The 27,674-nt window shown below is 36.0% G+C and overlaps 1 protein-coding gene across 1 annotated transcript; it reads right to left on the reverse strand.

The window, feature by feature from the left end:
* Window positions 1-151: 151 nt before the first annotated feature.
* Window positions 152-26,828, reverse strand: LOC117334091 (aldehyde dehydrogenase, mitochondrial-like). The gene is made up of 14 exons (XM_033893535.1): window positions 26,698-26,828; window positions 21,274-21,378; window positions 18,576-18,716; window positions 12,969-13,095; window positions 12,472-12,533; window positions 8,031-8,159; window positions 7,692-7,805; window positions 6,690-6,792; window positions 5,577-5,761; window positions 4,656-4,820; window positions 4,032-4,189; window positions 3,451-3,525; window positions 3,064-3,103; window positions 152-2,743 (listed from the first exon to the last, which is right to left on the reverse strand). The coding sequence occupies exons 1-14, from the start codon at window positions 26,746-26,748 to the stop codon at window positions 2,711-2,713; spliced, it is 1,488 nt and encodes a 495-aa protein (XP_033749426.1). The 5' UTR covers window positions 26,749-26,828; the 3' UTR covers window positions 152-2,710.
* Between the last annotated feature and the right edge of the window lie 846 nt (window positions 26,829-27,674).

A 27,674-nucleotide genomic window follows, 5' to 3' on the forward strand; every position in this document is an offset into this window, starting at 1 on the left:
GTTTTTGTAATCTTTTGAAAGGATTGTGATCTCCTACAATCCTACATGCTGTCAATCAATTCATTTATTTTAAGATGATAGACTGTAATATATGCATATTAGGTACAATAAACATAATGAAACAATTTTCGACAAAAAAAAAAGAACCATCAATGTTTCCAAACAATTACTTTATTTCACATTATCTAAACAATATGATCATGCAACTCAACAAGATGGTAAACAACATATGAACCCTATATCAAAAACCTGTCTAGATGTACAAGCAATACAAAAGTATACTACATATTATAATCATGTCATCATTATATTAATCGGTGTATTTGGAGAGAGTAATGTATACCTAGAGACATCTATTCTATATATTGACCACCAGTCTAGCTATCGATCTCTGGACTAACAGGTTTGTATAAAACAACACAGACTAGCGGTAAAAAAATGCCAAAAGGAACTTGGCCAACAAGTTATTAATAGATTGTCGTATTTTGTTATTGAAGTGTAGTTATTGTATGATTACAATTTCATGTGAACAGTAATGTGATAATATTACAATAAACCTCAAGTATAGTTACAATGTGTGCAATAATGATATTTAATACTGTTCTGCTTGGCTACAATTTCAACTGATGATGAAAAAATACGGGATCAGAATACATGGATCAAATTTGTTAGAAAGGCACTTAATTTATATAAAAAAAATCCAAATCAAGTGCTGAATTAGAAACTATCAAAGATTTGTTTTTTAATTATTTGTTTCCAAGCTTCTACAATTCTACTATTACAACAATCGTACATAATTTCATGCCTTGCCTGTCAAACTTTGATTCACAAATATTTCAGTATTTTTTCAAAAAACAACAAAGATAACCCCACTTGAAAGTATGACAATACCTTGTATAAAATGACATGCAAGTTTTGAGGTATTTCAAACCAAACATCAAATTTCGCAAAATCATCTTCTAGTTCTCAAGATTCACTGAATAGGTCATTTTTACCAAAATCACTCTTTCTAAAAAGTAAGAAGTAACAAAGTCAGATTTATTACAGAATTAATTCCAATTTGGCTATTAACTTATTTGTAAAAATCAATAGGAGAAGCAAAATTTTTTTCATATAATTTTCTCTAAATCTAAGGTTTTTTACATGTTACCCAAAATTACAGCAAAAAAATAAAATTCATGTAATCTGTTGGGTGTATCGAGATGTCAATACACTGTACCACAATGCAACCATATTCCAGGTTTGGATGGAATAACATTGATCTTTATTGAGAAAATGAGTTAAATAAAACAAAACTTACAAAGTCTAGATTCTCAGAATCTCTATTTTCCAGAGTCAATTGAGGGAAATTTTTTTAATGAAGAGTGTATTGAGATTTCCACTATGACATCTAACTATAAGATTAGTTAAAGGTGGGACATGTTTTTGAGCAATGAATCTGAACGCTGAACTTTTAAGTAAAAAGTTGATAACATTGATAATACCATCGACATTGGGAATTAAGTAAAACCATAGTCTCGCTTCAAGACTTTGTTGCAGACAAGACAACAAAATGAGGTAAATTCAGTTTTGATTTTTATGAAACTGTGTAAAGCGTAATCATATTAAATCATTGCACCAATAGGATTTTTAAAACAGTAAAATACTATATATATATATATGAAATATGACTATATATACCTGAAGCACTTTGACAATAGATTTCAAATAATTGATATAAACGAATCAACCCAATATATATGATATATAAGAACACATCTCTGAATAGCTACAAAATCAAATTCTATCTAAAAGCGAAACAAAGCATAAAAACGTAAATATTGACAAAACTGACTGAATCTAAAGATATCGGAATTCTTGTTAAATTCCATACCAAAATACTTGATGTCATAACTAGATTCTTGGTGTGTATAACAAATATGTGCATTTCATGTACGAAAAAAATTACCTGTAGACATTGTTTGGACAAAAGGTTATTATAATAATGTCACTTACATTTATACGAAGAAAGTAAAAATTTAATGTTAAGAACTTCGTAAATTCTTATTCTGAACCTCCTAGGGTCTTTCTTTGCTTTCTTACAAATGGGCCATTTGTTATATGACAAAAAGAAAATAAACCAAAACAAAAGAATCTATGACAAAGAGAATATTAACTAATCAAACAAAAGATTTTATGACAAAGGGAATGTTAACTAAAACAACCTGTTGTATTTCTGGAGATATATGACAATAATTAACAGATGTGTTTTGTCAATTTTCAATAACATTACTAAAAAGACATATCTTAGAAATGTATCAATTAAGCTGAAACACAAATGAAGAGTTAAACATAAAACTGTTACATACAGAAATGGAAAATTAACAACCCTCTCTTCCCAAAACAGGAAAATAATATAACTTTTGAATTAAATCACATATTTTGATTAATTCGATTTTTTGACTAAATATTGAAAACATATTAAAACAATGATCAGCACTAATTCCACAACACAGGAACACAAAATCTATTTCCTATCAGCTGTCAAGATTTTTTCAGGAAGGTTGTTTCAAACAGTAACAACAGCAGCAACTGCTCTAAATTTATTCTAAAAAATTACGCATTTGGTAAAAGAAGCAGTTTTATCAATATTACGTGGGAAAAAATTGAAATGTTTACAAATTCAGCAGTGTCCCTTCACTAAGGAAGGAAACATTTGAAAACTTGGTGTCTAAGAATTCTTCTCCGGGACCTTCATGACAACCTGAAATAAAACCATCTCTTCAGAATAATCTGATGATATGAGAGAAGAATGGTACTAATTGTACAACTGATATAATTATGTTTAAGACATAGAAAACGGAATACACAAAGTGTTAGTAAGATGTTATAACATCTAGTTATTTTTTTTTTGAAATTTACTTAGTCTGGTAATTTTCACTTAATCTTGGTTTTAAGAACGGCAAATGATAAAGATTTTAAAAAATTTAAGATAACAAGTTCTGAAAATTGTACTTTAATCGTTGTTGAAAAACTGAATTCTGGTAGGCCTTAATTTTCATCAGCATCAAATGTTTTACTTACATTTTTTACTTCCAAATAGTTCTGTAGACCATATTCACCACTGAAAAATAAAAATTCAGGAATTTAATAAAACATGTATCATAAAATATGTTTGAAAAAGAGCCTTCAATATAATGGTATAGAATATAAAACAAAGAATCTTAACTGCTATCTGTCTACACTTTATACAGATTGTTCTCAAATATCAATATTTCAAACTTTGTTAAGTGTGCAGCAGTTGAAAATACATTGATGAATCTTTTAAGACATAAAATACCTGTCATCGATCAAAGTTCCTCACAAATAAACTCAAATAATGTATCAGTCCTTTCTACTAGGAATCAATCCAATTATCTGCTGACTTAATTGAAAACCACAAAGAAAACAATATTATCTAAATTCACTTACAGCTCCCTGCCAAGACCAGACATCTTAAATCCTCCGAAAGGAGCCTGGGGATTGACAACGTTGTAACAATTTACCCTGCAAAAAAAAGTAACACTGATATTTAAATGCATCTTACATCTCTCTTGAGCTCAACCTTTCATTAAGCTAGATGTCTGTTATTTATGAGTGCCCGAAAACTATACAAATTAGTTTAATTGATTTATCTTTTAATGCAATGATGGTGACCTTGAATTTTGCCAATAAAATAGCTGCAGCATGCTGACAATGGCATCAATAAAAATGGCAAACAAGTACACTGTACTGACCTTATAATGACCATTCCAGCCTTTACAGCTTACACCAGACTTGACCCCTTGTACCAAGGTCATATATAGCCTAAGTGATATATAGCCTAAGTGATGACCTAAAGTGTACGTACCAGACAGTACCAGACTTGACCCCCTTGTACCAAGGTCATCATCTTAATGATGAAATACCAAATAGTACCGACCTTGAATACTAAAACAAATGTCATAGCTTTAGTGATGATTGTACCATACTTGACCTCTTGTACAAATGTCATATCCTTAATGATGACCTACCAGACAGTACCAGCCTTGACCCCTTGTACAAAGGTCATAGCCTTATCAATGTTTGTGGTGAAGATGGCAGCACCAAGACCATAATGAGTACTATTGGCCCGCTCCAGGACTTCATCCATATCCTTGAATTTCAAAATCTGCTGGACAGGCCCAAATATCTGGAATGATAATCATGTAATATTGGTAGTCAGTCTGTGGTACAAACAAGCTTAAACAATTGGTGTAATAATCATGTAGAAGATTTTATGTTGTGATTCGTGATATTTTAATCACTTTCCAGTACCGATAAGCAGGTATTTTACCAAATCTTGTTTGTAGCCATGTTTTCTTATGATTGTCCTGAAATTCTTAGAATTGAATTTCAAAAAAGCTTCATCATTAATAAAGTTGTTTCTAACTTCCAACGCTCCGTGTTTTGAAGGATGGGACTAATTTTCTACTAAAAGCATCATTATCATTCAGACTTTCAAACTTTCAAACAGTCCATCAGGAAAAAAAAGTTACAATTTTTTTATCAGATCTATAAAAGTTTTTTTCTGAGGCTTGAAATTTTTGAAATTTGTGCATCTCAGTGGACATTCCTTGATAAATAATAACAATATTCCAATGAGTTGTTACAGTTACCTCCTCCTTGGCGATTCTCATGTTGTCCTGTACCCCTGAGAACACTGTCGGCTTGATGAAGTATCCCTCATCACTGGCCTTTTCACCACCATATTCACACGTTGCTCCCTCCTTCTTTCCAGATTCAATCATTTCCAAAATTTTCTTGAATTGTTCATCATCCACCTGCAAAGAAAGTATAATACTGTCATATCAATAAAACATCCAATATCTAAACATTCTCTGCTTTGTATATGTATCAAATATGTAAACCATTAAAGAAAAAAATTAAATCTCTTCCAATATCATGTAGAGATTGCTACTTTTGTAGAAACCATTGATGGTTTCATTATTGGGACATGAAACCAAGTACCTTCAAAGGAAAACATCAGAGAAAATCTTCGGTAAATGACATATCAACACTTAAATTACCACTTTTTCCTTAATTTTTTGACAAAACCATCAGTATTCTTGCTACATGATATATAGTTATAACCCTAGCTACCCTTGTAGATGCCCAATTTTTATATTGAGATCTGCAAAAAAAGGCTAACTTGATGTATTTGGACACGCAGAAAAAATGTCCTAGCTTGTTTCCATTTAGAAAGAGGAGGACCATTCGAGTCTATGGAAAGTGATGATGCATACCTCTCACAATTAAGAAAGTTATTCTGAACATAATTTGTTTTCTTATTTAGCTAGTAAGTCATAGATTTACCACCTACATGATACCATTCAATTGCTAGGTTTCATCTCACCAACTACAATCTCTGTTCTCTCAAGTCTTAATTTAATTTCAATTGGTAAGGTTTGTGTTCTGTATGATAAACTAGTCAATACTAGAACACTCATGATTACAGGGCACCTGTACATCCGAGATGGTATCCCATTTCTTCGGTAATAAAATGAATAGATCAGTTAAACAGCTAATATTAAACATACCTGAGGTCCACTTTGTGTGCCTTCATCATATGGATTGCCGACCTTTCGGCTTTCAGCTTTGGCCACGCTCAACTTGACAAATTCGTCATAGATATCCTCTTGTACAAATGTTCGACTTCCTGCTATACAACACTGTCCCATGTTAGTCATTACTGCCTCGTGGGCAAAATCCACAGCAGTAGTCACTGAAAAATAGGGCAAACGTCACAAATCAAGACACTAGCAAAACTGCAGACAAAGGTCAAAGTTTACTGGACTTGTCACTGAGAAAATAGGACAAAGGTCACAAATCAAGACACTGCTAAAACTGTGAAGGTCAAAGTTCACTGAACTTGTCACTGAGAAAATAGGACAAAGGTCACAAAACAACACACTGCCAAAACCAAAGACAAATATTGAAGTTCACTGCAGTAGTCAATGAAAAGAGGACAAAGGTCAAATGTTAAAGTTCACTGCAGTAGTCAATGAAAAATAGGACAAAGGTCAGTCATGATACTGCCAAAACAGAGGACAAATGTCAAAGATGACAGATCATGGTAATAACTACAGGTGTAAGATGGACTGACCAATTGTCTAATAAATAACTACAGGCGTAAGATGGACTGACCAATTGTCTAATAAACCCACCATACATATCATGGTAATAACTACAGGTGTAAGATGGACTGACCAATTGTCTAATAAACCCACCATACATATCATGGTAATAACTACAGGCGTAAGATGGACTGACCAATTGTCTAATTAACCCACCATACATATCATGGTAATAACTACAGGCGTAAGATGGACTGACCAATTGTCTAATTAACCTACCATACATATCATTACTGTACAATTCTACTTATCATACCATGGTAGTATATTAGATATTAATCATGTTTGTTAATGTTCTGTTTATCTTTACATAAAAGTGTAAATACAGTTCATAATGATAAAGTCAAAATAAAAATGAAAGCAGATGAAAAAGATTAAATTAAAAGTAGAAATATTCGGAGGCCACATCATGGTGGTAACAACAAAATAGCAATATGTCAACATAGATAGTAAATGTTGCTGTGTTTCAGTCATTAAATATTTTTCAAAACATGATTAGAAATCTGAAAGACTTACAATCTGCATCAGAGAAGATGATATTAGGACTTTTGCCGCCAAGTTCAAGTGTTGGTCGTTTGAGATTTGAACACCCAGCAGCCTGCATGATTAACTGGCCGACCTGCCAAATAAACCGTGAGATGGTGAATACTTGAAATAATATTTATGACAATATGAAACTGTGATTAACAAATCTTTCAACAAAAATCACAATGAGTACACCACTGACTAAACACAAAATTTATCAAACCCTGGAAATATTTCCTATTGATGTTAACCCCAAAAAGTAGAGCATTAATTGTGAAAATACATTTATTCATTTTACAACAATTTAAACATGGGGGGGTTGTATCGCCTTTTGATACACCTAAGACATATTTCATATTTGTCTTGCTCCATAATCTTCCTAGCGTCCTGGTAGAAATGTGAAAGGGCTTCATCTAATCTACTGAAGCTCTCAAAACTCTTCATCCTTTCCTTTTTTGACTGAACGAATTTGCAGATTAATTGTTACAGTTCACTGTCACTGTCTATTTAGGTCGTCTGCCGAAATCACGCCATATTTGTCAACAAAAGCTGAGACGCTTTCAAGTAGTACAAATATTTTTAACCATTGCAAGATGACTCTGTATGAAAAAAACCCACAGGAAAGTGTTTGTTCGGGAATATTTGGGAATGCGTATGAGACTTGATTTATTTTAATTTCAAAGTGACAGACAAGCTTAAGGGCCGATATATTGCCCCTACAAAATTTTAATTACCCTCTATAGTCTAATAGTGGATCAACATATGACCCGATTTTAACCAATCAAATGCAACAATTCTGTCTAAGGTGCGATTAATCATCTGACTCTAATCATGCTTATTGGTAAAGACTGAAGTGTATAAGGGGCCTTACTGTGGGAGGATTTGGTAAAAGGCACGTGTGGTTATTACACTATGCCACCTGACCACCCATGACGGTTAGGAAATATGTAGAACTACATGGATATATGGACTGTTAGTGGAGTGTATATTTACCTCCGTCGATCCTGTGAAGGCCACTTTTCCTACATCCATATGGGACGAGATTGCTGCGCCTGCTGTTGGGCCATAGCCAGGCACCACGTTGATAACACCTTTCGGAAAACCAGCCTGTATTTGATAAATCAAAGATCGTTACTAAAATACTGACTAACACAATAAATATTTCTGAAACATATTTTTTTCTTTTGATAAGTCTCAATACTGCCAATAGTCTCAAATATAAATCATATTAACGACTATGAATATTAACCAAAAGAAATCTACATAAGGAATTTGAATATTGAGAAATGTTGAGAACGCTGTTTCTATTTCACAATGTCTGAAGTGACAAACCTCCATCAGAAGTTGAGCACAATACAGAGCTGTTAGTGGGGTTTGTTCCGCCGGTTTCACCACCACTACATTCCCAGTGGCTAAGGCTGGGGCTATCTTCCAGACAAACATAGGAACAGGGTAGTTCCACTGAAAATGTAACACAGTCAGAGATACTTAATCATAAGATCATAGAATATTTATTATACCTGCATAACTAATTTCTTAAACCAAATTGTGTTCAGAAACCTATGAATGTCCTCAAACTAAATTCTAAAACCAAACAGTGTTTATAGGCCTATGAATGTACTCATTAATCCTGATCTGTATAAGAGAATTTAAGGAATCATATATGAAAGATAAAACAGAAAGTACATATTTATAATTTTACATCCTATAATACACAGTGGCAGTTAATTATACTAATGTATCTGTGCTGCTATGGCAATTGATAATAATAAATTTCAGGATGTCAAATTCTACATGTTTGTTTTATCAATAATCAAAGGGATTTTACGAAAAACCTGTATAAAAGTAAACAAGAGGCCCATGGGGCCTGTATCGCTCACCTGGTTGGATTAGACCAAATGTCAAAATAATGTTCATATTCAATTTGTTTTATTTGTAAATCTCTAACAATGCTATATATGGTTATAGTGTGGGAATCCGAACTGCTTTAAAGATTAATGAAGTCCAGACTCTCTTAGGTCTCAAAGACCTCAAGAATTGTTTTTAGAACATGCATGCATTCATCACTTTATGACTAGTAGCAATTTAAAGGAATTACCTCTATTTCCCCTATTGGGCCCCGCCCCTTTGGCCCCTCGGGGGTCAGAGTCACCAATTATGCAAAATCTGTTCGCCTTCCCCCAAGGATGTTTCTGACCAAATTGGGTTCAAATCCATTCATAACTTTATGACTAGTAGCGATTTAAAGGAATTACCTCTATTTCCCCTATTAGGCCCCGCTCCTTTGGCCCCTCGAGGGTCAGAGTCACCATTTATGCAAAATCTGTTCCCCTTCCCCCAAGGACATTTCTGACTAAATTTGGTTCAAATCCATTCATAACTTTATGACTAGTAGCGATTCAAAGGAATTACCTCTATTTCCCCTATTGGGCCCCGCCCCTTTGCCCCTCGGGGGTCAGAGTCACCATTTATGCAAAATCTGTTCCCCTTCCCCCAAGGAATGTTTCTGACCAAATTGGGTTCAAATCCATTCATAACTTTATGACTAGTAGCGATTTAAAGGAATTACCTCTATTTCCCCTATTGGGCCCCGCTCCTTTGGCCCCTCGGGGGTCAGAGTCACCATTTATGCAAAATCTGTTCCCCTTCCCCCAAGGATGTTTCTGACCAAATTGGGTTCAAATCCATTCATAACTTTATGACTAGTAGCGATTTAAAGGAATTACCTCTATTTTCCCTATTGGGCCCCGCCCCTTTGGCCCCTCGAGGGTCAGAGTCACCATTTATGCAAAATCTGTTCCCCTTCCCCCCAAGGACATTTCTGACTAAATTTGGTTCAAATCCATTCATAACTTTATGACTAGTAGCGATTTAAAGGAATTACCTCTATTTCCCCTATTGGGCCCCGCCCCTTTGGCCCCTCAGGGGTCAGAGTCACCATTTATGCAAAATCTGTTCCCCTTCCCCCAAGGATGTTTCAGACCAAATTGGGTTCAAATCCATTCATAACTTAATAACTAGTAGCGATTTAAATGAATTACCTCCATTTCCCATATTGGGCCCCGCCCCTTTGGCCCCTTGGGGGTCAGAGCCACCATTTATCCAAAATCTGTTCCCCTTCCCCCAAGGATGTTTCTGACTAAATTGGGTTCAAATCCATTCATAACTTTATGACTAGTAGCGATTTAAAGGAATTACCTCTATTTCCCCTATTAGGCCCCGCTCCTTTGGCCCCTCGAGGGTCAGAGTCACCATTTATGCAAAATCTGTTCCCCTTCCCCCAAGGATGTTTCTGACCAAATTGGGTTCAAATCCATTCATAACTTAATAACTAGTAGCGATTTAAATGAATTACCTCTATTTCCCATATTGGGACCCGCCCCTTTGGCCCCTCGAGGGTCAGAGTCACCATTTATGCAAAATCTGTTCCCCTTCCCCCAAGGATGTTTCTGACCAAATTTGGTTCAAATCCATTCATAACTTTATGACTAGTAGAGATTTAAAGGAATTACCTCTATTTCCCCTATTGGGCCCCGCCCCTTTGGTCCCTCGAGGGTCAGAGTCACCATTTATGCAAAATCTGTTCCCCTTCCCCCCAAGGACATTTCTGACTAAATTGGGTTCAAATCCATTCATAACTTTATGACTAGTAGCGATTTAAAGGAATTACCTCTATTTCCCCTATTGGGCCCCTGCCCCTTTGTCCCCTCGGGGGTCAGAGTCACCATTTATGCAAAATCTGTTCCCCTTCCCCCAAGGATGTTTCAGACCAAATTGGGTTCAAATCCATTCATAACTTAATAACTAGTAGCGATTTAAATGAATTACCTCCATTTCCCATATTGGGCCCCGCCCCTTTGGCCCCTCGGGGGTCAGAGCCACCATTTATGCAAAATCTGTTCCACTTCCCCCAAGGATGTTTCTGACCAAATTGGGTTCAAATCCATTCATAACTTTATGACTAGTAGCGATTTAAAGGAATTACCTCTATTTCCCCTATTGGGCCCCGCTCCTTTGGCCCCTCGAGGGTCAGAGTCACCATTTATGCAAAATCATCTGTTCCCCTTCCCCCAAGGATGTTTCAGACCAAATTAGGTTCAAATCCATTCATAACTTTATGACTAGTAGCGATTTAAAGGAATTACCTCTATTTCCCCTATTGGGCCCAGCCCCTTTGGCCCCTCGGGGGTCAGAGTCACCATTTATGCAAAATCTGTTCCCCTTCCCCCAAGGATGTTTCTGACCAAATTGGGTTCAAATCCATTCATAACTTTATGACTAGTAGCGATTTAAAGGAATTACCTCTATTTCCCCTATTGGGCCCCGCTCCTTTGGCCCCTCGAGGGTCAGAGTCACCATTTATGCAAAATCTGTTCCCCTTCCCCCAAGGATGTTTCAGACCAAAGTAGGTTCAAATCCATTCATAACTTTATGACTAGTAGCGATTTAAAGGAATTACCTCTATTTCCCCTATTGGGCCCAGCCCCTTTGGCCCCTCGGGGGTCAGAGCCACCATTTATGCAAAATCTGTTCCACTTCCCCCAAGGATGTTTCTGACCAAATTGGGTTCAAATCCATTCATAACTTTATGACTAGTAGCTATTTAAAGGAATTACCTCTATTTCCCCTATTGGGCCCCGCTCCTTTGGCCCCTCGAGGGTCAGAGTCACCATTTATGCAAAATCTGTTCCCCTTCCCCCAAGGATGTTTCAGACCAAAGTAGGTTCAAATCCATTCATAACTTTATGACTAGTAGCGATTTAAAGGAATTACCTCTATTTCCCCTATTGGGCCCAGCCCCTTTGGCCCCTCGGGGGTCAGAGTCACCATTTATGCAAAATCTGTTCCCCTTCCCCCAAGGACATTTCTGACTAAATTTGGTTCAAATCCATTCATAACTTTATGACTAGTAGCGATTCAAAGGAATTACCTCTATTTCCCCTATTGGGCCCAGCCCCTTTGGCCCCTCGGGGGTCAGAGTCACCATTTATGCAAAATCTGTTCCACTTCCCCCAAGGATGTTTCAGACCAAATTGGGTTCAAATCCATTCATAACTTTATGACTAGTAGTGATTTAAAGGAATTACCTCTATTTCCCCTATTGGGCCCAGCCCCTTTGGCCCCTCGGGGGTCAGAGTCACCATTTATGCAAAATCTGTTCCACTTCCCCCAAGGATGTTTCTGACCAAATTGGGTTCAAATCCATTCATAACTTTATGACTAGTAGCGATTTAAAGGAATTACCTCTATTTCCTGTATTGGGCCCCGCCCCTTTGGCCCCTTGGGGGTCAAGAGTCACCATTTATGCAAAATCTGTTCCCCTTCTGCCAAGGATGTTTCTGGCCAAATTTGGTCAAAATCCAATAAGAACTTTTTGACTAGTAGCGATTTGAAGCAAATGTTGACGGACGACGGACGGACGACTGACGCTGCGCCATGACATAAGCTCACCGGACCTTCGGTCCAGGTGAGCTAAAAAACAACTCTGGGTGTATGCCTTAATACAGACTGGCAACCAACCCCCAGGTTTTTTTGAAAAGTATTGTTTAGCTGAATTTTATTACTAGATTATCTCCCCCTAGTTTTTCTAGAATCGGGCATATCGTAGAGGTCAAAACTATAAAGCTCAATTTTATGTATAATTGTATAATTCTAGAGATGGGAGGCAAGTCTAACCTTCACATATTACATCCAATTCTATGTGCTTTTTATATCCCACGGTTAACAGTGATGATCAACTAAAATTAAGTACAGTATGTGATCATGTACTTACAGGAATAATCTGGCCACAGACACCAATAGGTTCATGTCTGGTGAAGCTGAAGAAATCTCCATCTGTAATAAACAAACAAAATATATATAGAGACAAGATATCATTGATCACGATACAGTGATAGATCTCTACACTTAAACACTACTCTACACTACTGATCACCAACACTAGCAGCTGTAGTACATTCATCAAATGTAAATACTTGTGATTGTTTGAGTCTAATACTTATAAACATTTATCATTGTGTAATTACTAATTGGTATAATTTGTGATTGTGTGAGTATTATGACTTACTAATTGTTATAATTTGTGATTATACCAGTATTATGACTTACTAAATGATATTATTTGTGAGTGTCCCAGTATTATGACTTACTGGTATAATTTGTGACCGTCCCAGTATTATATGACTTACTAATTGGTATAATTTGTGACCGTCCCAGTATAATGACTTACTAATTGGTATAGTTTATGATGGTCTGAGTATAATGACTCACTAATTGGGATGGTTTTGCCGTGTATCTTGTCAGCCCAGCCAGCATAATATCGGATACAGTCAGCCGAGAAGAACACCTCACCATATGCCATCTTGAATGGTTTGCCATTGTCTAGAGTTTCTAAACTCTAAAAAGATAAAAACATTTAACATAATTGAGGTTAACAAGCATACAGAGTATTGTTTAAGCAATACATATCTGCTACAGGCCCCTATTAAAGTAGTAACCGTGACCTTGACCCCAAAACCCTAAAACTCAACTTGTCTGAGACGTTATGGTCCTTCATCATTGTGTAAAGGTTGGTCAAAATCCTTCAAGGAAAGAAGCCACTGGAGTGCTGAGAAATGTTGGTGTTACGTACATACATAGTACAAGACAGATGCAGAGGAAACCTTTAGTAGTCCCCCCAATTTCGGGGGCTGCAGTGGCCGAGTGGTTAAGGTGTCCCGACACTTTATCACTAGCCCTCCACCTCTGGGTTGCGAGTTCGAAACCTACGTGGGGCAGTTGCCAGGTACTGACCGTAGGCCGGTGGTTTTTCTCCGGGTACTCCGGCTTTCCTCCACCTCCAAACCTGGCACGTCCTTATATGACCCTGGCTGTTAATAGGACGTTAAACAAAAACAAACCAAACCAAACCCCCCAATTTCATTGATAGGGACTAATAAAGGGAGACAATTAAGAATCATATCTATTCCAGACCTGAGTAACAATATTAAATATGACCTGCTCAGATTTAAAATTCACTGAACTCTGCAATCATCCTTTCAGTTTAAAATTCAATGATTCTTTTCTAAATGTATTTTTGATTATTGAGAATGATTAGGGCAGAAAATCTCATAATCATGTTCTATATCTACACCTATATCAACACACTTGAGGACATCCATGCTTTGCAAGTTTACTGAATTGTTATAATTTTAAATGAAGTCATAAACACACAATCCATCAACTGTAGCTACTTCCTGGCGGTAAACCTGTAGAAAATATACCTCCAGTCGAGAGACTGGCAAATATGTTCTTAAGTGTAACATCAATATTAACAACAAGGCAACAATTATACCATTATTATAAATACAGACTAACTTTGTTGTTTACAGTTGTTGCCTCTTCAATAGACTAACATTATGTTAATAGTTAAATATTGTCTCTTCAATAGACTAACATTATGTTGACAGTTAAATATTGTCTCTTCAATACAGACAAACCTGATGTTGTTAACAGTTATTGCCTCTCAATACAGACTAACCTTGTGTTGTTAACAGTTATTGCCTCTCAATACAGACTAACCTTGTGTTGTTAACAGTTATTGCCTCTCAATACAGACTAACCTTGTGTTGTTAACAGTTATTGCCTCTCAATACAGACTAACCTTGTGTTGTTAACAGTTATTGCCTCTCAATACAGACAAACCTGATGTTGTTAACAGTTATTGCCTCTCAATACAGACTAACCTTGTGTTGTTAACAGTTATTGCCTCTCAATACAGACTAACCTTGTGTTGTTAACAGTTATTGCCTCTCAATACAGACTAACCTTGTGTTGTTAACAGTTATTGCCTCTCAATACAGACAAACCTGATGTTGTTAACAGTTATTGCCTCTCAATACAGACTAACCTTGTGTTGTTAACAGTTATTGCCTCTCAATACAGACTAACCTTGTGTTGTTAACAGTTATTGCCTCTCAATACAGACTAACCTTGTGTTGTTAACAGTTATTGCCTCTCAATACAGACAAACCTTGTGTAGTTAACAGTTATTGCCTCTCAATACAGACTAACCTGATGTTGTTAACAGTTATTGCCTCTCAATACAGACTAACCTTGTGTTGTTAACAGTTATTGCCTCTTCAATACAGACAAACCTGATGTAGTTAACAGTTATTGCCTCTTCAATACAGACAAACCTGATGTAGTTAACAGTTATTGCCTCTTCAATACAGACAAACCTGATGTTGTTAACAGTTATTGCCTCTCAATACAGACTAACCTGATGTAGTTAACAGTTATTGCCTCTCAATACAGACTAACCTTGTGTTGTTAACAGTTATTGCCTCTCAATACAGACTAACCTGATGTTGTTAACAGTTATTGCCTCTCAATATAGACAAACCTCATGTAGTTAACAGTTATTGCCTCTCAATACAGACTAACCTTGTGTAGTTAACAGTTATTGCCTCTCAATACAGACAAACCTGATGTTGTTAACAGTTATTGCCTCTCAATACAGACTAACCTCATGTAGTTAACAGTTATTGCCTCTCAATACAGACTAACCTTGTGTTGTTAACAGTTATTACCTCTCAATACAGACTAACCTTGTGTTGTTAACAGTTATTGCCTCTCAATACAGACTAACCTGATGTTGTTAACAGTTATTGCCTCTCAATACAGACTAACCTGATGTTGTTAACAGTTATTGCCTCTGAATACAGACTAACCTGATGTAGTTAACAGTTATTGCCTCTCAATACAGACTAACCTGATGTAGTTAACAGTTATTGCCTCTCAATACAGACAAACCTGATGTAGTTAACAGTTATTGCCTCTCAATACAGACTAACCTTGTGTTGTTAACAGTTATTGCCTCTCAATACAGACTAACCTTATGTTGTTAACAGTTATTGCCTCTCAATACAGACTAACCTTGTGTAGTTAACAGTTATTGCCTCTGAATACAGACAAACCTGATGTAGTTAACAGTTATTGCCTCTCAATACAGACTAACCTGATGTAGTTAACAGTTATTGCCTCTCAATACAGACAAACCTTGTGTAGTTAACAGTTATTGCCTCTCAATACAGACAAACCTTGTGTATATATAGTTAACAGTTATTGCCTCTCAATACAGACTAACCTGATGTAGTTAACAGTTATTGCCTCTCAATACAGACAAACCTTGTGTAGTTAACAGTTATTGCCTCTCAATACAGACTAACCTGATGTAGTTAACAGTTATTGCCTCTCAATACAGACTAACCTTGTGTTGTTAACAGTTATTGCCTCTTCAATACAGACAAACCTGATGTTGTTAACAGTTATTGCCTCTCAATACAGACTAACCTGATGTAGTTAACAGTTATTGCCTCTCAATACAGACTAACCTTGTGTTGTTAACAGTTATTGCCTCTCAATACAGACTAACCTGATGTTGTTAACAGTTATTGCCTCTCAATATAGACAAACCTCATGTAGTTAACAGTTATTGCCTCTCAATACAGACTAACCTTGTGTAGTTAACAGTTATTGCCTCTCAATACAGACAAACCTGATGTTGTTAACAGTTATTGCCTCTCAATACAGACAAACCTCATGTAGTTAACAGTTATTGCCTCTCAATACAGACTAACCTTGTGTTGTTAACAGTTATTACCTCTCAATACAGACTAACCTTGTGTTGTTAACAGTTATTGCCTCTCAATACAGACTAACCTGATGTTGTTAACAGTTATTGCCTCTCAATACAGACTAACCTGATGTTGTTAACAGTTATTGCCTCTGAATACAGACTAACCTGATGTAGTTAACAGTTATTGCCTCTCAATACAGACTAACCTGATGTAGTTAACAGTTATTGCCTCTCAATACAGACAAACCTGATGTAGTTAACAGTTATTGCCTCTCAATACAGACTAACCTGATGTTGTTAACAGTTATTGCCTCTGAATACAGACTAACCTGATGTAGTTAACAGTTATTGCCTCTCAATACAGACTAACCTGATGTAGTTAACAGTTATTGCCTCTCAATACAGACAAACCTGATGTAGTTAACAGTTATTGCCTCTCAATACAGACTAACCTTGTGTTGTTAACAGTTATTGCCTCTCAATACAGACTAACCTTATGTTGTTAACAGTTATTGCCTCTCAATACAGACTAACCTTGTGTAGTTAACAGTTATTGCCTCTCAATACAGACTAACCTGATGTTGTTAACAGTTATTGCCTCTGAATACAGACAAACCTGATGTAGTTAACAGTTATTGCCTCTCAATACAGACTAACCTGATGTAGTTAACAGTTATTGCCTCTCAATACAGACTAACCTTATGTTGTTAACAGTTATTGCCTCTCAATACAGACTAACCTTGTGTAGTTAACAGTTATTGCCTCTGAATACAGACAAACCTGATGTAGTTAACAGTTATTGCCTCTCAATACAGACTAACCTGATGTAGTTAACAGTTATTGCCTCTCAATACAGACAAACCTTGTGTAGTTAACAGTTATTGCCTCTCAATACAGACAAACCTTGTGTATATATAGTTAACAGTTATTGCCTCTCAATACAGACTAACCTGATGTAGTTAACAGTTATTGCCTCTCAATACAGACAAACCTTGTGTAGTTAACAGTTATTGCCTCTCAATACAGACTAACCTGATGTAGTTAACAGTTATTGCCTCTCAATACAGACTAACCTTGTGTTGTTAACAGTTATTGCCTCTTCAATACAGACAAACCTGATGTTGTTAACAGTTATTGCCTCTCAATACAGACTAACCTGATGTAGTTAACAGTTATTGCCTCTCAATACAGACTAACCTTGTGTTGTTAACAGTTATTGCCTCTCAATACAGACTAACCTGATGTTGTTAACAGTTATTGCCTCTCAATATAGACAAACCTCATGTAGTTAACAGTTATTGCCTCTCAATACAGACTAACCTTGTGTAGTTAACAGTTATTGCCTCTCAATACAGACAAACCTGATGTTGTTAACAGTTATTGCCTCTCAATACAGACAAACCTCATGTAGTTAACAGTTATTGCCTCTCAATACAGACTAACCTTGTGTTGTTAACAGTTATTACCTCTCAATACAGACTAACCTTGTGTTGTTAACAGTTATTGCCTCTCAATACAGACTAACCTGATGTTGTTAACAGTTATTGCCTCTCAATACAGACTAACCTGATGTTGTTAACAGTTATTGCCTCTGAATACAGACTAACCTGATGTAGTTAACAGTTATTGCCTCTCAATACAGACTAACCTGATGTAGTTAACAGTTATTGCCTCTCAATACAGACAAACCTGATGTAGTTAACAGTTATTGCCTCTCAATACAGACTAACCTTGTGTTGTTAACAGTTATTGCCTCTCAATACAGACTAACCTTATGTTGTTAACAGTTATTGCCTCTCAATACAGACTAACCTTGTGTAGTTAACAGTTATTGCCTCTCAATACAGACTAACCTGATGTTGTTAACAGTTATTGCCTCTGAATACAGACAAACCTGATGTAGTTAACAGTTATTGCCTCTCAATACAGACTAACCTGATGTAGTTAACAGTTATTGCCTCTCAATACAGACAAACCTTGTGTAGTTAACAGTTATTGCCTCTCAATACAGACTAACCTGATGTAGTTAACAGTTATTGCCTCTCAATACAGACAAACCTTGTGTAGTTAACAGTTATTGCCTCTCAATACAGACTAACCTGATGTAGTTAACAGTTATTGCCTCTCAATACAGACTAACCTTGTGTTGTTAACAGTTATTGCCTCTTCAATACAGACAAACCTCATGTAGTTAACAGTTATTGCCTCTCAATACAGACAAACCTGATGTTGTTGATCGTTATTAATTGTATACTTACAGCAATGTACAAGGCATCTCTCTCTAAAAAATCAGCAAACTTCATCAGCAGCTTCCCACGCTTGCTTGCATCCATTCGTCGCCATGGTGATCCAAGTTTAAAGGCCTCTTTTGCTGCTGCGACAGCTTTATCAATATCCGCCTGACAGGTGATTACCAAAACAGTTGTGAAAGTAGGATAAGTCATTAAGTCAATAAAACAATTAAAATACATGTAGCAATAGATCAGCAAGGGTGTTATGCTCGATGTTGTATAAGGCTTCATGCATCTTGTCAACAGTCTTAAACACTGTAAGTAATATTATGCCTTCTCAAAAATCTGAACTATAGATTTTTAATTAATTGTAAATGACAAAATCCTGCTAATACAAATGTATCATTTGTATCAATTGATTTTGTCATTTATATCCACTGGTACAAATTCAAGCTTCTTAAAAAGTCATTTAAGTAATGTTTGATTTTAAATAAACAGGTACATGTATTCACAAATTTTAATTAACAATGACTTTATAATATAAGGACATGCTAATCAGGTGTAAACATCTACCTTTGTGTAATAATTAATTATGACAATTTAACATTGACTTTATAGGGACTTTTTTTATCAGGTGTTTTATAAGACATCTGACTGTATGTCGTAATAAATGACAAATTTACATCGACTCAATAGGGATATGCTGATCAGGTGTTTTATTAGACATCAAACTGTATGTTGTAATCAATGACAAACTTAAATATTGATTTTTGAGTAAATACCGTTTAAATTGAGATGAATTTGAGTCGTGCTAGTCATCTGTATATAACAGTTAAAGAACTTGCTGCCAGTTGTCTGATCTTGTGAAGTACTGTGATATGTATTATTTGATGGGGTATAACATGTCCAATATGTTATGAACTAAAGCAAATACCTTAAGTTGTAGCACAATAATAAGACAGGGATTTTTCTAAGAGCTTTTTTGGGCCATTAATGGGCTCCATTCCCAATTGAAATTATTTCATATTCATATAATTAAGCTACCGTAAGTTCACAAAATTTGCAGTTTACTTCTGAAAAAATCTTTTCCAATTCACCAATTTTCTTCCCAAAATGAAACAAAAAAGCCCGATCCAAAACCAGTGATAAAAAACCTTGTTGTACATATATTTAAGCATTGAACTGCTTTCATTTGGAAGTTATGGCCTGATGAATGCCAACTGGACGCTAGCGCTTCATGTTGAATTTGCCTTTGTCCAGTTGGCATTCATCAGCCCATAACTTCCAAATGAAAGCAGTTCAATGCTTATATTTACATTTGACAACGAATTTGAAGGACTATATCCAGGAATTTTACTCTGATAATGAATGAACAACTGATTATCGTCAAAGACGGAACAGCCTTTTCAACAGCCATTTTTCCTTATCGCCGACGTGACAATTATGAGTCACTATAATAATGACGTCATAATAAAGATTTGGAAGTTATGGACTCATAACTTCCAAGTGAGCTTGGTAAAGTTATATAGTGGGGCTGCAGTGTAAATGTAAATATATGTATATGATATATGCACTGTCATTGTGTGCCATGTGAAGAGGAGATAATTAATCAGAGAATAAACCCTTGAACTTTGAAGATGATACAAAGTATTCCTTTTATATATGTATACAGTGATGTGCCAAAAGTCTTCAATGTTTTTATCATTTTTCTATATTTTCTTTGTATTTCCAAATCTTGTTTCAAAAATATTTTATGACCTTTGTAAGCTTGTATAGAAATAATGAGGAATTGATTGATTTCATCTCATAATATTTTTACTGTTTTCTGTTGTGCATCATAACTAGAGAGATCCTAATTTATTTACAACATCCCATATTTGGGTTCACAATTAGACCTCGCTTTGGTAGCATTATGTAGAAAAATAGTGTCACACTGAAATTAGTAGTGTAGATAGTTCTGTATCACTCATGAATTGCACAACGGAAAATTCAATAAATATTATGAGAAGAAACCTTGAATGATTTTGGACCAAATTACCAAAAATTGTCAAAATTCATCTATCAACAAAGTTGTAAAAATTCTTTGAATAAAGTTGGAAATACAAAGAATATATTACAGCAAATAGATTTTTGGCACTTCACTGTATATAGAACAGCTAGCTAGAGAACAGTGACAGTTCTGTATGAACATGGTCTATCCATCAAACCATGACATGAGGTCACGAACCTGTACACTCAGTAGGTGGTAAAACATCCTCCTGGGTCAGTACTTAGCGACTGACACAACATTGTCACCAAATTATAAAACAGACTGTGATTGTATGTCAAATGGTAGATGCAGCATCAATGAAGCAGAAACAATGTTTATACCTTTCCGCGGGACACCTCATCTTATACATGTAATTCTTCTACACTAGTATTTTTGAAATGTTTAAGTGTAATGTTTTGTTTTGTGCTGATTTTCCCGTCATTTTATTGACTTTTCATTAGAATTACAGTTTTGTTATATACACACGCTTTCTCTTGTTATGTCACCTTCAGATTAGTCTCTTCCCATCTATAGTCAAAATATCTTCAACATTTCTAGAGGGGAAGACTTTTGAAAACATATAGCAGAATCAATCATTAATTTTGTATTTATAAGTTTAAAATTCAAATAATGTTTGCGATCTCCTGCGATCTCCACAGTAACGGTATAAGATATAATTATGACAGTGTATCTTACCTTATCCCCTTCCTGTACGTCTATGATCTTCTGTTTGGTACTGGGGTTTATGGTCGGGAAGGTCTTACCACTTACTGAATCTACCCACTCATTGTTAATGAAGATCTGAAATGTAAATAAAGAATACAGAACTATATGTATAGATGAGAACCAAATCACTTCTAAAACACTTACTGAATTAAAACAGTAGGGCTAAAACATTATCTCCAGTCTTCTGCTTGACCATTGGGTTAATTACTAAAACAGTAGGGCTAAAACATTATCTCCAGTCTTCTGCTTGACCATTGGGTTAATTACTACCTCATATTCAATCAGAAGAAGATGTAATCTTTGAATGTAGTTAATTGTTATTTGTATTATTAAATATAGCTGGCATAATTAGGTACTCAATCAGCTTTGTAAAATGTAAGTTTTGGTGAAAATCTATTTTCAGTCAGTATATATACACAGTTACATTGACATACATGTATGACCTTTGACCCATATCATAAGCTGATATAAAAACAAATTGCAATATGCTGCTCAATTTAGAATCAAGGAGTAAATTGTCTGCTAGAGTGATGACAATGAAAAACATCCAACAAACACCATGCTATCAATGAAATCTTCAATAGATGTGTTTATCTAAATAAATAGCATAATATTCAATATCCAGCAGAGCGTGTTTATTCTGTTCTGGAGTTTAATTTAAAAGCTTCAGTGAATTTATCTTATAAGGAATTAAGATTATATATTTTAACAAGAGGCCCAATGGGCCTGTATCGCTCACCTGGCTCTACAGCAACTTTGAAGTTGATTGAGGTCATTTCTACAGATACTATGCTGATTACCTCTTTATTCAAATATCATAGTAAGCTAGGTTTATTCATTTCAATAAATTTTCTAGTCCTTCATTCCAGCATTCTATTGGCCTAATATCAGGTCTCAGAGGCTCTTGGCTATCGCAAAATTGTTAACAGATTTAAGCCGATTTCACCCGTGACCTTGAATGTAGGTCAAGGTCATTCATTTGAGCAAACTTGGTAGCCCTTCACCCCAGCATGCTACAAGCCTAATATCAAGTCCCTGGGCCTCTTGGTTATTAAGAAGAAGCGATTTGAAGATTATAGCCTATTTGACCAATGTGACCTTGAATGAAGGTCAAGGTCATTTATTTGAACAAACTTGGTAGCCCTTCACCTAAGCATGCTACAGACCCAATACTAAGTCCCTGGGCCTCTTGGTTATTGAGAAGAAGTTGTTTTAAGATGATAGCCTATTTGACCCATGTGACCTTGAATGAAGGTCAATGTCATTTATTTGAACAAACTTTGTAGCCCTTCACCCCAGCATGCTACAGGCCTAATATCAAGTCCCTGGGCCTCTTGGTTATTGAGAAGAAGTTGTTTGAAGATTGTAGCCTATTTGACCCATGTGACCTTGAATGAAGGTCAAGGTCATTTATTTGAACAAACTTTGTAGCCCTTCACCCAAGCAAGCTACAGACCCAATACCAAGTCCCTAGGCTTCTTGGTTATTGAGAAGAAGTTGTTTGAAGATTATAGCCTATTTGACCCATGTGACCTTGAATGAAGGTCAAGGTCATTTATTTGAACAAACTTTGTAGCCCTTCACCCCAGCATGCTACAGGCCCAATATCAAGTCCCTGGGCCTCTTGGTTATTGAGAAGAAGTCGTTTGAAGATTATATCCTATTTGACAAATGTGACCTTTAGTGAAGGTCAAGGTCATTTATTTGAACAAAGTTTGTAGCTCTTCACCCCAGCATGCTACAGGCCCAATATCAAGTCCCTGGGCCTCTTGGTTATTGAGAAGAAGTCGTTTGAAGATTATAGCCTATTTGACCCATGTGACCTTGAATGAAGGTCAAGGTCATTTATTTGAACAAACTTTGTAGCCCTTCAGCCCAGCATGCTACAGGCGCAATACCAAGTCCTTGGGCCTCTTGGTTATTGAGAAGAAGTTGTTTGAAGATTATAGCCTATTTGACCCATGTGACCTTGAATGAAGGTCAAGGTCATTTATTTGAACAAACTTGGTAGCCCTTCACCCCAGCATGCTATAGGCCCAATATCAAGTCCCTGGGCCTCTTGGTTATTGAGAAGAAGTTGTTTTAATGAAAAAGTTGACACCGGACGGCCGCCGCACGCCGCACCACGGCATAAGCTCACTTGCCCTTCGGGCAGGGGAGCTAAAAATCATGAATGAATCTCACAGATGAGAGTGATTCTCAGAGTTGAGAGTCTGACCTACGTGTTTACTGGTGTCTAAATTTCTGGTGTCAAATCTTCTGACTATAAATATGCATGTTTCAGGAGTCTTAATTGTACATACCGCATATTACTGAAGAAAAAAAAAGAGTTTCCATGACACGTGACATGTCACAAGTGATCTTTCGGATGTACACTCTTAAAATTATAGTTGTAATGTTTTAGGTCTGTGTGTATTTGTAACACAAATAAGTTCAATAAAGGTGTGTGTGTGTGATGTGATAAAGATCTTATGTGCATATGTTGGGTCCGCACCAAAATTAGGCCACACAAACAAGATATGTCGATCAATAGATTCCTACGAAGTGCATGTTCTACCTGTGGGACACATTGCTATCAGCAAAAGTACTTTTTGGGAGCAGGGGGTAGGGTTGCAGGACAAATCTTAGTGGAAGATTTAACTGACATATCTACAGATATAGGGATCTTGGTGGTGGTTTGCAATTTAGGGGAGAGTGAAAGTTTTCTAAAACACATACTGAACTAAAACAGCATTGCTAAAACATTATCTCCAGTCTTCTGCTTGACCATTGGGTTAATTACTACCTCATATTCAATCAGAAGATGATGTAATCTTTGAATGTAGTTAATTGATATTTGTATTATTAAATATAGCTGGCATAATTAGGTACTCAATCAGCTTTGTAAAATGTGCAGTGAAGTTTTGGTGAAAATCTATTTTCATTCAGTATATACACAGTTACATTGACATACATGTATGACCTTTGACCCATATTATAAGCTGATATAAAAACAAATTGCAATATGCTGCTCAATTTAGAATCAAGGAGTAAATTGTCTGCTAGAGTGATGACAATGAAAATGACAATATGATTTTTTATTAAGTAATCATTTACTGATGGTTGTGATGGAAAACAAATTAAATTTTACCAACAGACATTTTTCCATTGATATCCTGATTACTCCTAACTCTGTTGTAACCTTACATTTTATTTTTTAAACACCTTTTCATCAGATCATTATGCTTTGTAACTGATGTGTTTAAACGTTGCTTATGCCCTTAAATATAAACATTTTCAAAGCTGCTCCATAAGTGAATAATTATATAGAATATTTAACATGCCTATAGACCTGTGCTGCCTATTGTTTTCTGATCATAGCTATAGGTCAAAACATTGTTCAATTGAAGGGGGGGGTGGGGGTGGGGGGTCGATGGGGTGGAGGTGGGGAGATTGGGAGGTGCTGATCATGACCATTGCTGACAATAAATCATGTAACTCCAGACTTCCATAACTAATCAAGAAATATATGGCAAATTAACCAACACATCAGTAAACACATACACAATTATCTTTTTGACTGTGTGTTTCAAATATTTTTACACGAAACAATTAAATTGATGACACTGCATGACTGCACTAGCAGTAGCTGAAAAATGTCTTAAGTAAGATTTGCAAAAGCTATTCTTTAGCAAATTACAAAATGCTTCGGCAATACAAAATGCCAAAAATGATAAAATTTTCCTTCAACAAATTTTGCTTCTACATTCATGCTAAGTGTAAGCGGTATAAATCATGATCGAATTGCCAACCGTAGATACCTTCAAGTCAAGACTGAAGAAGGCATGAAGAGGAACCCTGTGAAATGTAACCCAGCTTGCTGTAAAACGGGAACCAATCGGGAGTCTATACCAGTCAAACCGGTAGACATGTACATGAGTAAGTAGTCTTAAGACAAATTATGAAGTTAACAACCGTTTTTTTTTTTAGGAATAAAGTCATCTCTCAAAGTAAATTTTACTGGAAGAATACTCAATATTGTGATGAAGAATTGGGCCAATTCAGTATTCATTTCACTTTTGGTGTCATCAGATGATGGAGATAAGAATTAATATAATGCTCATCTATGAGACAAATCCCATCACCCTCAGACTTGACTGCTACAAAATGTTTATCACTCTATGGTATCAGACAGATCCACAAGTTGTCTGCATCAAACATCGCCATTAATCTTAGCGCTAAAATGTAATCAATGTTATTAAAACTGTTGAAGCTTAATTAAGTGCACAAGAACATATTATATTCAAACACTGTTATAATGAATGCCTTGGATACGAAAGGGACCATGCAGTGTAAAGTTGTACGTCTAAACTGATAACGTTCCGGCAGGAATCATATACTGGCAGTATTCGTAAAAATTGCAATTAAACATAATTTACTTTTCGCAGGTATATATATGTAACAGGAGAGGAGAAAATGTAGCGACCAGACCGGGGTTCGAACCCGGGACCTCCGAATACTAGCCGGATGCTCTATCAATTGAGCTACGTACCTGGTCACCGATGATCGACTCAGTCCAGTCCCGTTACATATATTTGGATTTGCATTTTGATACGATGTGAATGCGTAGCGCAGACACAGCCAGGGCATGAGTGCATATCAAAGGCATGTTGGGAGTACAGTATGTACAACAATTATGTAGAAAATAGAGAGGTACATCAGTGGTCAACACCGATTGGAAGTCCGAGAACAAATATAAGCTCAGGTTAAATGTTTGAACAGTCATTTATACATAAGTAATTGTCAACACTGACAGAGGGGTTGCTCAATAAGTAGCCGAGTTTCCTCTGGCCCTGACTCTACACCAGACATGGTGTCAGGCCCTACAGTGTATATAAGGAAACTTGGGCTATGTGAGATGGTTGTTATAAACGAGGAGTATGTCAACATTATTCTGGCCCCTACATTTAATCTTTGACGTAGCATTTAGACTGGTAGATATCTGCAGTAGATGTCTAACGTTTGGTTCAGGGGTCAGAAGAAACTTGGACAAGCTCTTGAACGACATAATACAATAAAATGCATACGATATAAACATATCTACATGTAGCATGATGTCATGTCCGTGTGCTTATCGATATATGAGACATCAGTTGCAATTATCGTATCTAATTGACCGACGAGGCCGATGACAATGGCCTCGTCGGTCAATTTGATACGATAATTGCAATGACCGATCGATGACACTGACAGCATATATATGTCATTTTGGTTCGGTCTAGTTAACAATGACGTAACACTATCCTACTGAGTGATTTCTAGACACACAAACCGGTACTGATGCAACCTTCTCGACATTTATTATGTACACAAATTACAATGACAACTGTCATTAAATATCACAACGATATGTACCTGTGTATATTTGATTTCTGGTTCACGAATTGGCTCAGGTAAATCTTCCATTTTCTTCTTTTTCGCAGCAACGTTAGCTATGTACTGTCTGCAGTAGGCCTTCTTCTTCTCTGAATACCAGCTGGTCACGTGACACGTTGAAACCTGTCACAGTATGGGATATTTTACGCACTAGGCATACTGGACGGTCAGTACATTCACCAGGCAACTGCTCCACGTGGGTTTCGAACTCACGACCCAGAGTTGGAGGGCTAGGTGATGAACTGTCGGTAGGGCCTACACCTTGACCACTCCGGCACCGCGGCCCTTTTATTCACTGTTTATATAAAAAAAGAAAAGAAAAGTATATCAAGCATTTATTTTTAAATCAAAAGCGATCATAGCCAAACACTTATTGATATAAAAAAAAACTATTAAATGAATAGTAGAATAGCGCCTTTTGCCCACCTATTTTTTTTTAGATATTGGTGAATTATTTTTTTTGATATTATAAAAAATTGCATGGAATTTTATATGAAAAAAATAGTAAATATTACCTATTTTGATTTCAGAATGTTTTTTATATAAACAGTCGAATTCTTGATATGAAAATATCTAATAGAATAAATAATGATAACACATCCTTTACTAGAAGCAATAATGATAACACACCCTCTACCAGAATCAATAATGATAACACACTCTTTACCAGAATCAAAAATGATAACACACTCTCTACCAGAAACAATGATGATAACACACTCTCTACTACAAACAATAATGATAACACACCCTCTACTAGAAACAATAACTATAACACACTCTCTACTAGAAACAATAATGATAACACACCCTCTACTAGAAACAATAACTATAACACACTCTCTACCAGAAACAATAATGATAACACACTCTCTACTAGAAACAACGATGATAACACACCCTCTACTAGAAACAATAACGATAACACACTCTCTACTAGAAACAATAATGATAAC

The sequence above is a fragment of the Pecten maximus genome, chromosome 9 (assembly GCF_902652985.1).
Source record: "Pecten maximus chromosome 9, xPecMax1.1, whole genome shotgun sequence".
Lineage (NCBI taxonomy): Eukaryota > Metazoa > Mollusca > Bivalvia > Pectinida > Pectinidae > Pecten > Pecten maximus.